The sequence below is a fragment of the Prunus mume genome, linkage group LG1 (assembly GCF_029339155.1).
Source record: "Prunus mume cultivar Tortuosa linkage group LG1, ASM2933915v1, whole genome shotgun sequence".
In the NCBI taxonomy this organism is placed as follows: Eukaryota; Viridiplantae; Streptophyta; class Magnoliopsida; order Rosales; family Rosaceae; genus Prunus; species Prunus mume.
Genome location: NC_142698.1, coordinates 21,428,220 through 21,443,200, shown reverse-complemented (window position 1 = coordinate 21,443,200; position 14,981 = coordinate 21,428,220). Strand labels below are relative to the sequence as shown.

The 14,981-nt window shown below is 39.4% G+C and overlaps 1 protein-coding gene and 2 pseudogenes across 1 annotated transcript; all 3 read left to right on the top strand.

The window, feature by feature from the left end:
* The first annotated feature begins 1,773 nt into the window (after window positions 1-1,773).
* On the top strand, window positions 1,774-4,467 carry LOC103341829 (G-type lectin S-receptor-like serine/threonine-protein kinase LECRK3). Its single transcript, XM_008245384.2, has one exon. It carries the CDS (start codon window positions 1,861-1,863, stop codon window positions 4,345-4,347), a length of 2,487 nt encoding a protein of 828 aa, XP_008243606.2. The 5' UTR covers window positions 1,774-1,860; the 3' UTR covers window positions 4,348-4,467.
* Window positions 4,468-4,757: 290 nt separating this feature from the next.
* Window positions 4,758-8,228, top strand: LOC148921289 (G-type lectin S-receptor-like serine/threonine-protein kinase RLK1; annotated as a pseudogene).
* A 2,152-nt stretch (window positions 8,229-10,380) lies between these two features.
* LOC103341830 (G-type lectin S-receptor-like serine/threonine-protein kinase LECRK3) lies at window positions 10,381-12,938 on the top strand (annotated as a pseudogene).
* The last annotated feature ends 2,043 nt before the right edge of the window (window positions 12,939-14,981 follow it).

The window sequence follows — 14,981 nt, the reverse complement described above, 5'->3', positions numbered from 1 at the left end:
TGATACCATGTTAGAATTTGGTATTTAGCTTGCTGGTTTTAGTGACTGATTTACAGCAAACCAAAACCAGTGTAGGCAACGTATGCAGAGGAGAGAAAAAACACACACAGAGAATGAGAATGTTTTCAGTCTTTTTCATTGTATTGCATCAGAGCCAAAAATCACACTATATGCATGACACAAGCTACCAAAAAATAGATCCTAAAAACTAGGACACAAGGACTCATCTCCAGCCATTCAAGGTCATTGGAGGCTATGATTCTTACACATAGGCTAGAAATTGTTACAGCAGCAAGAACTAAAACAGCTAAGAATTACAATTGTAGAGTTTCCTAAAATAGTAAGAAAACTAGCCGTTGGATAACAGCTATTACCAAGAAAGGAAAGTTCTTCAGCTCCTTTGATTTCTTCATTCTCTTCACTATTAATCTGCAGGATTATCATCTGCAACTTGATTCAAAACTAGTATGCAGCTTAACTCTCAACATTTACTGCCAGGACTAGCTTATTTCCTGCTTGTCAATCTTGTTCTTGTTCTTTGCTTTTTGGATTTGATTCTGTGATCACACTAGTTTGTAGTTCTGCATTTTGATCGCTTCTTAGATATATGCATGTCTTTTATTTGGCCATACTGGTGATAATAAGAAAGAATGCTCTATTTATGTAATGGAAATGATAAATTTTTTGTTAAGAAACAGTGTGTCATAGATTTCAACTTCAAATAATCAAATTAGAGTTACATAGCAACGATCATATTTATTACTATTGAATTTTGACTGCTACACTTAAATGGTTAACAAGCTCATATTTATTACATCTTTTGGCTTGTAAGGGTGGAAAATTCGTCTCAGTGGGTCGTGTTATTTGTCGTGCCCTTGGAACCATGGTGGAAAATTTGTGTCAGCAGGTCGTGTTCTTTGTCGTGCCCAACTTGGATTACTTTATGGGCATGACCATAATAGATCAGAGACTAGAAACTTTAGTTAGGGGTAAGCTGGGGCAAAGAACATATGACAATGAATATAGAGACATGGACGCAGAAAATATTTTTTACTTTTATTTATTTATTTATTTTTTTGTAAGTGAATAATATATAACAAAAAAGAGGCAAAAGCCTAATAAAAACAACCACGACACGAGGAGACTCATGGGAACAAAGAAACAACAAACTGAGCAAAAAACTCAGAAGGTACAACACCTAAGTATCACTAGTAAGAGGTATGTTCCAGTTTTGAGCAACAGTCAAGTTATTTTTTAGGAGAAAGAACACACCTTGCATCTTGACCAAAAAAAAAAAACACATCTTGCATTGGATAGTAGAAATGATATGTTTGAAAATCCTGTCTCGCGTTCGCATTCAAAGTCTCAGCCACTTGAAGACTTTGTAGTCTCTTCAGTCAGCTTCAGTTGATGGGATCTTTCTTCCATCTTTTTCCAATTCTTACTCCTGCGCTCCTACCCTCACAACTCTAAGCTCAGATTTTACAGCACCCCTTTTATGACTCATTTCCAGCTGTATCCATCTTTTTTTTTTTTTTTTCTATACAACTTTCCATATTTTAGTTAAAAGGGAGGAAAGAAGGAAAATTTTGAGAATAAAATGACATATTTGCCTTTCAAACTAAGCTGTTAGAAGGAGAAAATGCGTCATTTGACAGTATTAAACAAAAAACTACGATGTAGACAGATACACTTTGAAATTTTTGTGCATGACGGGCAGCGAGGGTCTTTAAGTTCGTGCCGTAGTGGATGGTTAATGTAGACTAGTATACACACGCATTTATAGCAAGAAATTTCAAGGAAACAAGGTCCGTGATCCCATTCTTCATTATGAAATATAGCTAGCTAGGATATTGTAGTATGCCTAACCACATTGGTGCTAGAAAATTAGCAATGGCTTTTACTGTACGGCTGCTTCTGTTTTCCTCTCTGTTTCTGCTACCAGTTTCTGTGTTTGCTCAAACTAACGGTGGCATAGCAGTGGGGAATTTCCTAACTGCAACTGCAGCTAACTCCTCACCATGGCTTTCTCCATCTGGTGATTTTGCCTTTGGATTTTTTTCGCTTGGAAGCAATGGTCTTTTCCTGCTCTCAATATGGTATGCCAAAATACCAGACACAACCATAGTTTGGTATGCAGATCGGGATAATGAGGCTGCAGTTGCACCCAAGGGGTCAACTGTGAACTTGACTGCCAACAGCGGTCTAGTGCTTAGAAGTCCTCAGGGTGAAGAGCTATGGAAATCTGGAACCGGTGCTGGTGTTGTTGCCAATGGGGTCATGAATGATACAGGCAACTTTGTTCTTCAAGATAGAAATTCAGAAAGCTTATGGGAGACCTTCAACAATCCCACTGATACCCTGTTGCCTGGACAGACATTGGAAAGAAGTGGGACGCTTTCGTCTCGACAATCGGAGACTAACTATTCGAAAGGACGGTTCCAGCTGCTTCTGCAAGGAGATGGGAACGTTGTAATCAGCACCATAAACTTGCCATCAAACTTTGCCAATCAACCTTACTATTCAACCGACACTACCTCAGGGACTGTGGCAGGTAGTGAAGGTAGAGAATTGGTTTTCAATGTCTCAGGCTACTTGTATGTTTTGAGAGCGAATGGTGGAAAGTACAATCTTCCAGTGGGAGAGGCAGTCTCAGCAAGGGACAACTATATTAGAGCAACTCTCAACTTTGATGGGATTTTTGCTCAATATTATCACCCCAGGAATTTCACTGGAAATGTGAGCTGGACTCTTCGGTGGTCAGAGCCAGATGATATTTGCCAAAGAATTACAGAAGATTCAGGAGTTGGTGTTTGTGGGTACAACAGTATCTGCACTCTCAAAGGAGATAAGAGGCCAACCTGTGGATGCCCAAAAGGGTTCTCTTTACTTGATCCAAATGATCCATATCAGGGATGCAAACCGGATTTCATACAAGGCTGTGAAGAAGATGAGCTTAGTCGCACAAAAGATTTATATGATGTTGAGGTGCTACAGAATACAGATTGGCCAATCTCAGATTATGTGCAGTTAAAACCTTTTACTGCAGAGAAGTGCAATGAATCTTGCTTTCAAGATTGTTTGTGTGCTGTTGCTATTTTCCGGTCTGAAACCTGCTGGAAAAAGAAGTTACCTCTCTCAAATGGGAGAGTGGATACAAGTCTTAATTCACAAGCCTTCATCAAAGTCAGAAAGGACAATTCAACTCTACCAATACCAGCTCCTCAACATCCATGTCCAGATGATAAGAAGAAGAAGAGCCAGACCACTGTGATACGTGCGGAATCAGTACTTTTGGGTACCTCTATCTTTGTTAACTTTATCTTAGGTGCTGCCCTTTGTCTGGGATTTGTCTTGATTTTCCGGAAGAAACATGTAAGGTCTGCCGAAATTGTTTTGGACACGAATTTGCGTTCTTTTAGTTATGAAGAGCTTCAAGAAGCTACAAATGGTTTCAAGGAAGAATTAGGCAAAGGTGCTTTTGGAACTGTTTACAAAGGGGTACTACAAATTGGTTCTGGTGTCCAAGTGGCAGTGAAGAAGCTAAACTATGTGATGCAAGAAATTGAGAAGGAATTCAAAACAGAACTGAATGTAATTGGTCAGACACATCACAAGAATCTGGTTCGCCTTTTCGGATATTGTGATGAGGGGCAACAGCGGTTGCTAGTGTATGAATTGTTGAGCAATGGCACATTAGCAAGCTACCTTTTTACTGATATCAAACCGAGTTGGAGACAACGAATTGAAATTGCTTATGGAGTTGCCAGAGGACTTCTGTACTTGCATGAAGAGTGCAGTACTCAAATTATCCATTGTGATATAAAGCCTCAGAACATACTGCTTGACGATAATTACACTGCTCGAATCTCTGACTTTGGATTGGCAAAGCTTTTGATGATGGATCAGAGCAAGACTCATACTGCCATTAGAGGAACAAAAGGGTATGTTGCACCTGAGTGGTTTAGGAACATGCCAATCACTACCAAAGTTGATGTGTACAGCTTTGGTGTTGTGCTGCTTGAGATCATTTGTTGTAGGAGAAGCGTTGATGCGGAAAATAACTGCGAAGAGAAAGCAATATTAACGGATTGGGTCTATGATTGCTTCCTTGAAGGAGCATTAGATGCTATTGTAGATTATGAAGTTCAGGCCCTGGGTGATAAAACGACACTGGAAAATTTTGTGATGGTTGCTATTTGGTGTATTCAAGAAGACCCTTCTCTTAGACCCCATATGAGGAAGGTTGTTCAGATGCTTGAAGGAGTGGTGGAAGTACAAGTTCCACAGTGCCCTTCCCCATTTTCCAGAGCTTGCTTGAAGGGGTCATTTGTATCGCAGGTTTAAATCATTTTCGGTACTAAGTTTCTTATTTTCTGTTTATCAATCGTTTTTAGTGGACTTATTTGTAGTTTTGCATCGCTTTAATTTGGCCATACTGATAAGAAAGAAGGCTGTGTATGTAAATTTTTGTGTTAGTTATGTTCTTGTTGGGAAGGACAAATTCTGTTAAGATAACGTGGTGCAACTATGTGTTTACTTAATCTAAGTATTGATGAAGTTTGTGGCCTATTTATTTTTACTGGTTTCTGAAAAACCAAGGCCATTATTGGTTGTGGATTGTGGTCCTTTCTATTGGTATGTACTTGTTCACACTAGCTTCTGTGCCACAAATTCCATTAACATCAAGTCAAGGACTCTCAAGGTATTAAATCAGCCTTCTGATATCGTTTCCGCTTGCAATTATTGTTTATAAGATTCTTCTTTTCAGTTTCCTAAATTAAATCTCAGTTTGGTATGAAGGTGATAACTTTGTCGTAAGTTTATGGAGTCTCTGTGTTGTGCACGCTACTCCCACATATTTTTGGTTGAACCTGTGGCACTGCAAGTAGATGCATTCAAAAGTCTCTTAATGATGCAGACATGGGCCTAGCCAAGTTGGCTAAAGCGGATGTACTCCCTACTCTGTACCTGAGTTCAAATCCCATTTCCTGTAGTTTAGATTAGACCAAAGTCAAATATCGCTTGTATAAAAAAATTCTCTCTTAATGATATCTCTACCTGAAAAATCCTCTGTTAGTTGGGGATGTGTGAAAAAGAACAAGAAAGATACCTGCAGTTTACTTGGAAGAGGGATACCTGCAGTTTCATCAGTTTAGTTTAAGATTAGTCCACATTACCTCCTCTATTTCTCCCTGATATTTGGGGTCAATAGGTCTCTTTCTTGACCCTTTCCCACTGCAAAATTCAACCAGTCAATTCATGCAGTCTTTTTCTTCGTAGTGGTCCCAATAAGAAAAATTGAAATTGAAATTGGACACCTGCAGTCTTATCAAATGAAATTGCAACTATATTTCTCTCATAATTTCATTTCATTGCTTTTTTTTTCCTATGACAACAATGGTCATGTCTTTTTTGTCCTCACTGTTTTCTTTATGAAAACAATGACCATGCTTTCTTTATGTTGCATAAGCTTTTACTTAGTCTTCTTGGACCCTTACTTTTCTAAAATCTCCAATTGTAATAATTTTGTTTCTTCTATAAATTTGTATTTGTGAGTGGACAGATCCGAAGTACAAATGAAAGCAATGGCTTTTGTTCTCCCCCATCTGCTCTTCCTTCTCTTCCTGCTCCTGCCCTTCTCTGTCATTGCTCAAACTAACGGTAACATTAGTGTGGGTAGTACTCTCACTGCAGGTGAAGAGTCTGCTTGGTGGCTTTCACCTTCCAATGATTTTGCATTGGGATTTCAAAAACTTGATAATGATCACTTCTTGCTTGCCATATGGTGTCACAAGATACCTCAGAAAACCATAGTTTGGTATGCAAATGAAGGCAACCCTGCTCCAAGAAAATCAAAAGTAGAGCTAACCGACCAAGGCCTTCTGCTGAGACCCCCACAAGGAGATCAATAACTATTGACAGAATTTCCAGCTGCTGCAATAGCCTATGGTGTAATGAACGACACGGGAAACTTTATGATTGTTGATACAAGTTTTAGAGTCATTTGGGAGACCTTCAATCATCCAACTGATACCTTGTTACCTACTCAGACAATGGAGGTAGGTGGCTTGCTTTATTCTAGACAAACAGAAACTAACTTCTCAAGGGGAAGATACCAGTTTCAGATGCTTGGTAATGGTGATGCTGTGCTCAACCCCGTAAATGTTCCGGGTAAATATACTTATGACGCATATTACATCAGCGGCAGTCGTGACGAAGCAAATGATACAAATTCCGGTTACAAGGTCATCTTTGATCAGTCAGGCTACTTGTACATATTGCGAAGAAGTGGAGAGAGATTTTTTATTACAACACCGGGACAGGCACTCTCACCTACGAGGTATTATGTCAGAGCAACTCTCCATTTTGATATGGTTTTCATCATAAGTTACCAACTGAAGAATTCTACAACCAGTGAAAGTTGGAGTGTCATCCACACTGAACCAGATAATATTTGTGTGAAAATAGCTGGAGAAATCGGAACAGGGCCATGCGGTTATAATAGTGTTTGTACACTTAAAGAAGATAGAAGGCCAAGTTGCAGATGCCCAGTGGGGTATTCTTTATTGAATCCAACTGATGAGTACAGTGGTTGCAAGGCAGCTTTCCTGCAGCAAGATTGTGAAGATGGTGGAGGGCAGGGTTCTGAAAGAGATTTGTACTACATGGATGAGCTTCCAAATACTGATTTTCCAAGATCAGATTATGAGTTGTTTACATCTTATAATGTTGAAGCCTGAAAAAAATCTTGCTTGGAAGATTGTCTATGTGCTGCGGCTGTTTCTAGAGACAACAGATGTTGGAAGAAAAAACTACCACTTTCAAATGGAAGACAGGATAGCAAGACTTTCCTTAAATTAAGGAGTAGTGGTTCCCTCCAAAGCCCAACTCCATTACCTCAAAAGGCAAAGAATCAGAACACTTTGATCATTGTGGGATCAGCACTCTTGGGTAGTTCTGTGTTTGTCAACTTCATATTGGTTGGTGCAATTTGTTTGGGTTTCTTCTTCTACTACCAGAAGAAGCTCACGGGAACTCACCAGGACAAAGCTTCAGCGGGAAGCAATTTGCGCTACTTTACCTACAAAGAGCTCATAGAAGCAACACAAGGGTTCAAGGAAGAGCTAGGGAGGGGATCATGTGGCATTGTTTACAAGGGGAAAGCTGATCATGCAGGAGGACCAGTACTTGCTGGCAAGGTGTTGGACAGAGTATTTAACGACAAGGAAAAAGAATTCAAAGCTGAAGTTAAGGTCATAGGCCAAACACATCACAAGAATCTTGTCAGACTTCTAGGATATTGTGATGAGGGACAGCACAGGTTGCTGGTATATGAGTACTTGAGCAGTGGCACTTTGGCAAGCTTCCTTTTCGGGGATGATGTCAAGCCCAGTTGGCAACAAAGAAACCACATTGCATTGGGGATTGCTAGAGGGCTTGTTTATTTGCATGAAGAATGCAGCACACAGATCATCCATTGTGATATAAAGCCTCAGAATATACTTCTTGATGAATATTACAACGCTCAAATATCCGACTTTGGATTGGCAAAGCTGCTCAATCAAACCCAAGCTTCTAGAACAGCAATCAGAGGAACAAAAGGGTATGTTGCACCTGATTGGTTCAGGTCTGCACCAGTCTCTGTGAAGGTTGATGTGTACAGTTTTGGCGTCTTGCTTCTAGAAATCGTTTGTTGCCAGAGAAATGTGGATGTGGAAATTGGTGGTGGAGAGAGGGGAGTTTTAACTGACTGGCATATGACCTCTATATGGAAGGCAGATTAGATGCTCTGATTGAAAATGACATGGAGGCCATATGAACAAAGTTGAGAGAGTTGTGATGGTTGCCATTTGGTGCATCCAAGAAGACCCTGCAGTGAGACCTACCATGAAGAAGGTTATGCTGATGCTTGAAGGAATAGTTCAAGTTTCAGTTCCCCCAAGTCCTTTCCCATTTAGTTCCATTAGCTGAAACAAGAAGAAGAAAAAAAAAAACTTTTTTTGGTTAGTCAGGTTTCAAACTTTAACAGAAACAGATGTTATGATGCTATCAAGCCTCTGTGATAGATGATTCTCTGTGGTCAATGCCACAGTGAAAATAATGCCCTACCATATTCTTCATTAATTTCTATATCATCACACCTAACTTTTGATTGGTCATGATGATGTCCCAGTTTGTCAATGAAAATTCTTACGTAAGTTTTTATTTTTTATGTTTTGTGGTGCATCAAGAAACTGCATACAGAAACATTCATATATCATTCAAAACCAAACCTGACAATGACACCATGGCCGGCTAGTTTATCAAACATCTTTGAATCTTTCTCGTCTACTCTGACATTCAGATCATTACTTTTCTTAGAAAATATTTTATGTTCCCCCAGATAGTTTCCACGAAATGTGAGCTTATTTATGTAGTGGTTAGTTTATTTAAGAGAATCGGAGGAGGTTTCTAAAAAGCTTTTCCAAAATTGAAATCGATGTCCTATAAAAATTGAAGGATCACAAAGCCTGAGTTTATGTTTGTTCTAGCTCCGAATGGTTTATGTTTGCTTCTTATTTCTCACAGGATTCAACTTTGAGCCTTGTGCCACGCATTTTTTTACAAGAAGCAAACACCAAACATCTCCTCTCGATCTCCGTTTGGATCATCAATTAAATATTAGTTAGATATTTGAAGCATTAAGAATAGTAACAAATACTCAACATGAAATAATAATCAGAAATTAATATAACTATAAAAATTAAGTGTTCATGGTTAGGCTAAATCATAGCCCTAGTAAGACAAATTAGTTCATAACAAAAGAAAAGATAAACAAGAGAATTGTTGTCATAAAACCGATTTGGCAGATGAATTGGATCACTGGATTCTCCACAGCAACACCTTTGTAAGCTCCAAAAGTACCGCGGCAGCAAACTCTTGGCTCTCTCTGTGATATATTTGTGGGTGTAGTGAAATATGGTGAAAAGTATATGGTAGAAAAAGATGGTCCATAGAGAGAGCTTAGGGTGACCAATATAGTGTAAAACAACTAAAACCTACTCCAAAAAGGTCTGGAAAAGCTCTCCTAAAGCATAACAAAATCTCAAACAATTAAACTAGAAAAGAATCCTTCTTTGACTTGGAAACATGTCAGTCAAATTGCACGCACATTTTGGGGTCCTTACGCTTCCTAGAAAATTATGGCAAAATATGAGAAATGTAGCTTGATCTCTAAGATTTCCAAGCATATGTCACACGCTACTAGGAAAAATCGTAAAAAGCTTCAAATCTTCAATCTTCCACAGCAGTGCAGTTCTGATGGGATTTCAACTTAGGCTGTCTTGACTTACAAGTTTGGAGAACTTGGCTTAGTAGAAAATTATGAAACTTTGATACAATGATCTTCAATTTCTTAGTTTTCCTCTCCAATTGGCCTTGCGCTAAAATTCATTTGAAAAGTCAATTTTCGGTCGAAATCCTTCCAAGGGCGTATAATAGCTAGGGGTGGGCATCTTAAACCGAAATACCGAAACCATACCCTAACCGCACCGTACCATACCGATTTCATACCGTTTCATTTGGTATTGGGAGATATTCCGTACCGTACCAATATAATATGGTATGGTAGCGGTATCAAGATTTTGGTACCGGTCAATACCGTACCGTACCGAATAGTATAACTTTATATTTTTATCATTTATGTTTGGATTGTTTTTGTATTTTTGTAAGCCATGAGGCATAATTTTAACTATTTTGGTTTGTAAGTCATAAGGCATGAGTTTTAACCTTTTGGATTTGATGAATCTGTTGATGGATAAATATTGATTTGGTTGATTTGGATATTAAATATGTTGATTAGGATTTGGATATTGAATATATTGATTTGGATTTGGATATTGAATATGTTGAATCTTTGAATTTGTAACTTATGCATCACTTATTTTGGTGTTGAATATTGAATTGATTCATTTTTTAGTTGTATCATTTTGGTACCGAAATGGTACCGATACGATTTGTACGATACAAGACCAATTTTGGCAAACCATAATCTCATACCGTACTATACCGATTTAAATTTCCGGTATCGGTAGCGGTACGAGCTCAATGCCGTACCATACCGTACCGTGCCCACTCCTAATAATAGCTGAAAATAAGGAAAGTAAGGTAATAATGCTCTATTTAATTAACATTCCCTGCAAAAACCAAATACAAGAAATATAAAAATATAGAAAATAATGCACTTACTATATAGGTCCCAATTCATCATAAAAAATTCTGAAGTTTTTGTCTTTGCGTCACGCTGTCACCTTGCCGTCTCACAGCAAGATGTTGTACATGCATTTCCAGAACGGATATTGTAGTACGCCTAACCACATCGGTGCTAGAAAATTAGCAATGACTATTACTGTACGGCTGCTTCTGTTTTCCTCACTGTTTCTGCTACCAGTTTCTGTGTTTGCTCAAACTAACGGTAGCATAGCAGTCGGTGCTTCTCTTACTGCAACTGCAGGCAACTCCTCACCATGGTTTTCTCCATCTGGTGATTTTGCCTTTGGATTTCTGCCACTTGGAAACAATGATCTTTTCCTGCTCTCAATATGGTATGCCAAAATACCAGACAGAACCATAGTTTGGTATGCAAATGGGGATAATAAGCCTGCGCTTGCACCTAAAGGATCAACTGTGAACTTGGCTAACAGTGGACTAGAGCTTACAAGTCCTCAGGGTGAAGAGCTATGGAAATCTGAAACCATTGTTGGTGTTGTTGCCAATGGGGTCATGAATAATACTGGCAACTTCGTTCTTCAAGATGGCAAATCAGGAAATTTATGGGAGACCTTCAACAATCCTATAGATACCTTGTTGCCTGGACAGAAAATTGAAAGAAGTGGGAAGCTTTCAGCTCGATATTCGGAGACTGACTATTCAAAGGGACGGTTCCAGCTGCTTCTGCAAGAAGATGGGAATCTTGTGCTCAGCACCATAAACTTGCCAACAGAATTTGCCAACGAACCTTACTATGAAACCGACACTACCTCAGGGACTGTGGCAGGTAGTAAAGGTAAAGAATTGGTTTTCAATGTCTCAGGGTACTTGTATGTTCTGAGAGAGAATGGTGGAAAGTACTATCTTGCAGGGGAAGAGGTAGTCTCAGCAAGGGACAACTATATTAGAGCAACTCTCAACTTTGATGGGATTTTTGCTCAATATTATCACCCAAAGAATTTCACTGGAAATGTAAGCTGGACTCTTCTGTGGTCAGAGCCAGATGATATTTGCCGAAGAATTACAGAAGATTCAGGTTTTGGTATTTGTGGGTACAACAGTATCTGCAAGCTCAACGCTGATAATAGGCCAACCTGTCAATGCCCAAGAGGATTCTCTTTACTTGATCCAAAGGAACCATTCGGGAGCTGCAAACCGGATTTCATACAAGGCTGTGAAGAAGATGAGCTTACTACCACAAAAGATCCATATGATGTAATCGTGATGACAAATATTGATTGGCCAATCTCAGATTATGCGGAGTTCAGACCTTTTACTGCAGAAAAGTGCAATGAATCTTGCTTTCAAGATTGTTTGTGTGCTGTTGCTGTTTTCAGGAATGAAACCTGCTGGAAAAAGAAATTACCTCTCTCAAATGGGAGAGTGGATGTCAGTCTTAATTCGAAGGCTTTCTTCAAAGTCAGAAAGGATAACACAACTCTGCAATTTTCTCCAATGCCAAATCCAGATGATAAGAAGAAGAAGAGCAGTAACACTTCGATACCCGTGGAATCCGTAATTCTAGCTACCTCTATCTTTGTTAGTTTTATGTTTAGTGCTGCTGTTTGTCTGGGATTTTTCTTCGTTTTCCGGAAGAAACAAGTAAGGTCTATCAAAAATATTTTGGACTCAAATTTGTATTCTTTTAGTTACCGAGAGCTTCAAGAAGCTACAAATGGATTCACAGAAGAATTAGGAAGGGGTGCGTTTGGAGTTGTTTACAAAGGGACAATACAAATTGGTTCTGGTGTCCAAGTGGCAGTGAAGAAGCTAAACTGTGTGATACAAGATGGTGAGAAGGAATTCAAGACAGAATTGAGCGTAATTGGTAAGACACATCACAAGAATCTAGTTTGCCTGGTTGGGTATTGTGACGAAGGGCAACATCGATTGCTAGTATACGAGTTCTTAAGCAATGGAACATTAGCAAGCTTCCTTTTCGCTGATACAAAACCCAGTTGGACGCAGCGAATTGAAATTGCTTGTGGAGTTGCCAAAGGACTTTGTACTTGCATGAAGAGTGCAGCACCCAAGTCATCCATTGTGATATAAAGCCTCAGAACATACTGCTTGACGATTATTACACTGCTCGGATCTCTGATTTTGGATTGGCAAAGCTTTTGATGATGAATCAGAGCCACACTCATACTGCCATTAGAGGAACAAAAGGATATGTTGCCCCTGAGTGGTTCAGGAACATGCCAATCACTGCCAAAGTTGATGTGTATAGCTTTGGTGTAGTGCTGCTTGAGATCATTTGCTGTAGGAGAAGCGTTGATGTGGAAAATAGCTGTGAAGAGAGAGCAATTTTAACGGATTGGGTGTACGATTGCTACCGTGAAGGGATATTAGATGCTGTTCTAGATTATGAAGTTGAGGCATTGGATGATAGAAAGAAGCTTGTGATGATTGGGATTTGGTGTATTCAAGAAGACCCATCTCGTAGACCGACTATGAGGAAAGTTGTGCAGATGCTTGAAGGCGTGGTGGAAGTACATGTTCCTCCATGTCCATCCCCGTATACCAGAACAGGCTGAAACCTAAGAGGAATAACATGCAACCCACCAAAGTTACTTCAACAGAAGACACGTGTGCAACCCACCTCAATGAGTTGTAAAGTTGGTTCAAACATATACGCATGGTCTTGTTAGTATGTTGTTAGATTAGAGAGTTGTTACTAGATTAGTGCTTCGAGCATCCGTTGGTTTTCCTATTGTTTGTGTATAAATACTCTACACCAGTATCACAGCCCATGACTTGCGGCAACTCTACTTCCAATTTCTCGATCCGACTCTAATTTTTTTTTTTCCTTCTCGGTTCTGCTCCTTTCCTCTTTCTATTTCTTTTCTCCAAACAATTTCATCATCTCCTCACTCATCCCATGAATGATATGAACAAAGTTGAGAGATTTGTGATGGTTGCCATTTGGTGCATCCAAGAAGACCCTGCAGTGAGACCTACTATGAAGAAGGTTATATTATATATGCCGATGCTTGAAGGAATAGTTCAAGTTTCAGTTCCCCCAAGTCCTTTCCCATTTAAAATCTCTCCAAACATCATCAAATGAGGGTCGACTTTCCCAACTTTTCTCTCTGCCCTCTCTCGTGCGTTTTGGTTTGCACCCTCTCTGTTTGAGAGTCTCCTCTCCCTCTGGTGGTGATTTTGCTTGGGCTTTATGCTCATTTCTAGTGGTTCTTATACACCCTTTCCCATAGCCAGTGTTGTTTTCCTCTTTTTTCCCCATCTCCTCTTCCTTTCCTTGTCCCAAAACTCAAATCTTGGATCGCTCCCTGCTCGGCTCGAATTCACGCAACCTCTTCCGCTCTACTGTGTCATCCTCTTCAGATCCATGGCTCCATGTTGGCATCTGTTGGAGCGTGATTTTGGAATCTCCTTAAAGCGCTTTTGTCGCTTATTGGTCGCTGGAGGCTGTATACATCCTCCCAAGACATCTCTTCGAGTTCCTATGTTCTTTGTTCTTGGTGTTATCTTGATGGTGGAGTTGTTGGGTTCCTTCGGTGCTGGTGCAGACTGGTGGTTCTCCTTCCATGTGGCGGCGGCTAGGTTTTTTATATGTTTGTTTGTTATTTTGCTAGGCCTAGTTTGTTTGTTTTGTTGGGCTTTTGTTATTTTTTTCATTTTGTTGGATCTTGTTTATTGTGTGTGGTTGGGCCTTTTGTTATGGGATTGTGTTTGTGATCCTATATCATTGGACTATCTACCATAATTTCCTTATCTAATGAATTTCATGTTGCCCAAAAAAAAAAAAAAAAGGTCCTTTCCCATTTAGTTCCATTAGCTGAAACAAGAAGAATAAAAATAAAAAAACTTTTTATTGTTAGTCAGGTTTCAAACTTTGAACATAAACAGATGTTATGATGCTATCAAGCCTTTGTGATGGATGATTCTCTGGTCAATGCCACAATAAAAATAATGTCCTACCATGTTCTTCATTAATTTCTATATTATCACACCTAGCTTTTGATTTTTCGTGATGATATCCCAGTTTGTCAATGAAAATTCTTACGTAAGTTTTTATTTTTTAAGTTTTGTGGTGCATCATGAAACTGCGTACAGAAACATTCATATATCATTCAAAACCAAACCTGACAATGACACCATGGCCCGCTAGTTTATCAAACATCTTTGAATCTTTCTCGTCCACTCTGACATTCAGATAATTACTTTTCTTAGAAAAGATTTTATGTTCCCCCAGCTAGTATCCACAAAATGTGAGCTTATATATATAGTGGGGGTAAATTACTTAAATAGTCCTCAAACTTATACATGATTTATATTTTGGTCCCTCAATTAAATTATTCATTCACAAAGCCCTGAGTTTATGCTTGCTTCTTATTTCTCACATGATTCAACTTTGAGCCTTGTGCCACACTTTTTTTTTTTTGTCCCTGATTGCCCTAATCTTGTCACATCCCGGATCAGCTCCAGTAGACGATATTGTCCGCTTTGGGCCCCCGCCTCACAGCTTTATTTTTGGGAACTCACGAGTGTAAGACCCGTGTCTTGGGGAAACAAGAACGGTGAGCAATCCCACATCGCTCGGGGAGGGAAAGGTGAAGTGCTTAAATGTGTGGACACTTCTCTTCCTAGCACGAGGCCTTTTGGGAGCTCACCGGCTTCGGATTCTTAGGAACTCCGGTTAAGCGAGTTGGAGGCTAGAGCAATCCCAGGATGGGTGACCCACTGGGAAGTTGCTCGTGAGCTCCAAG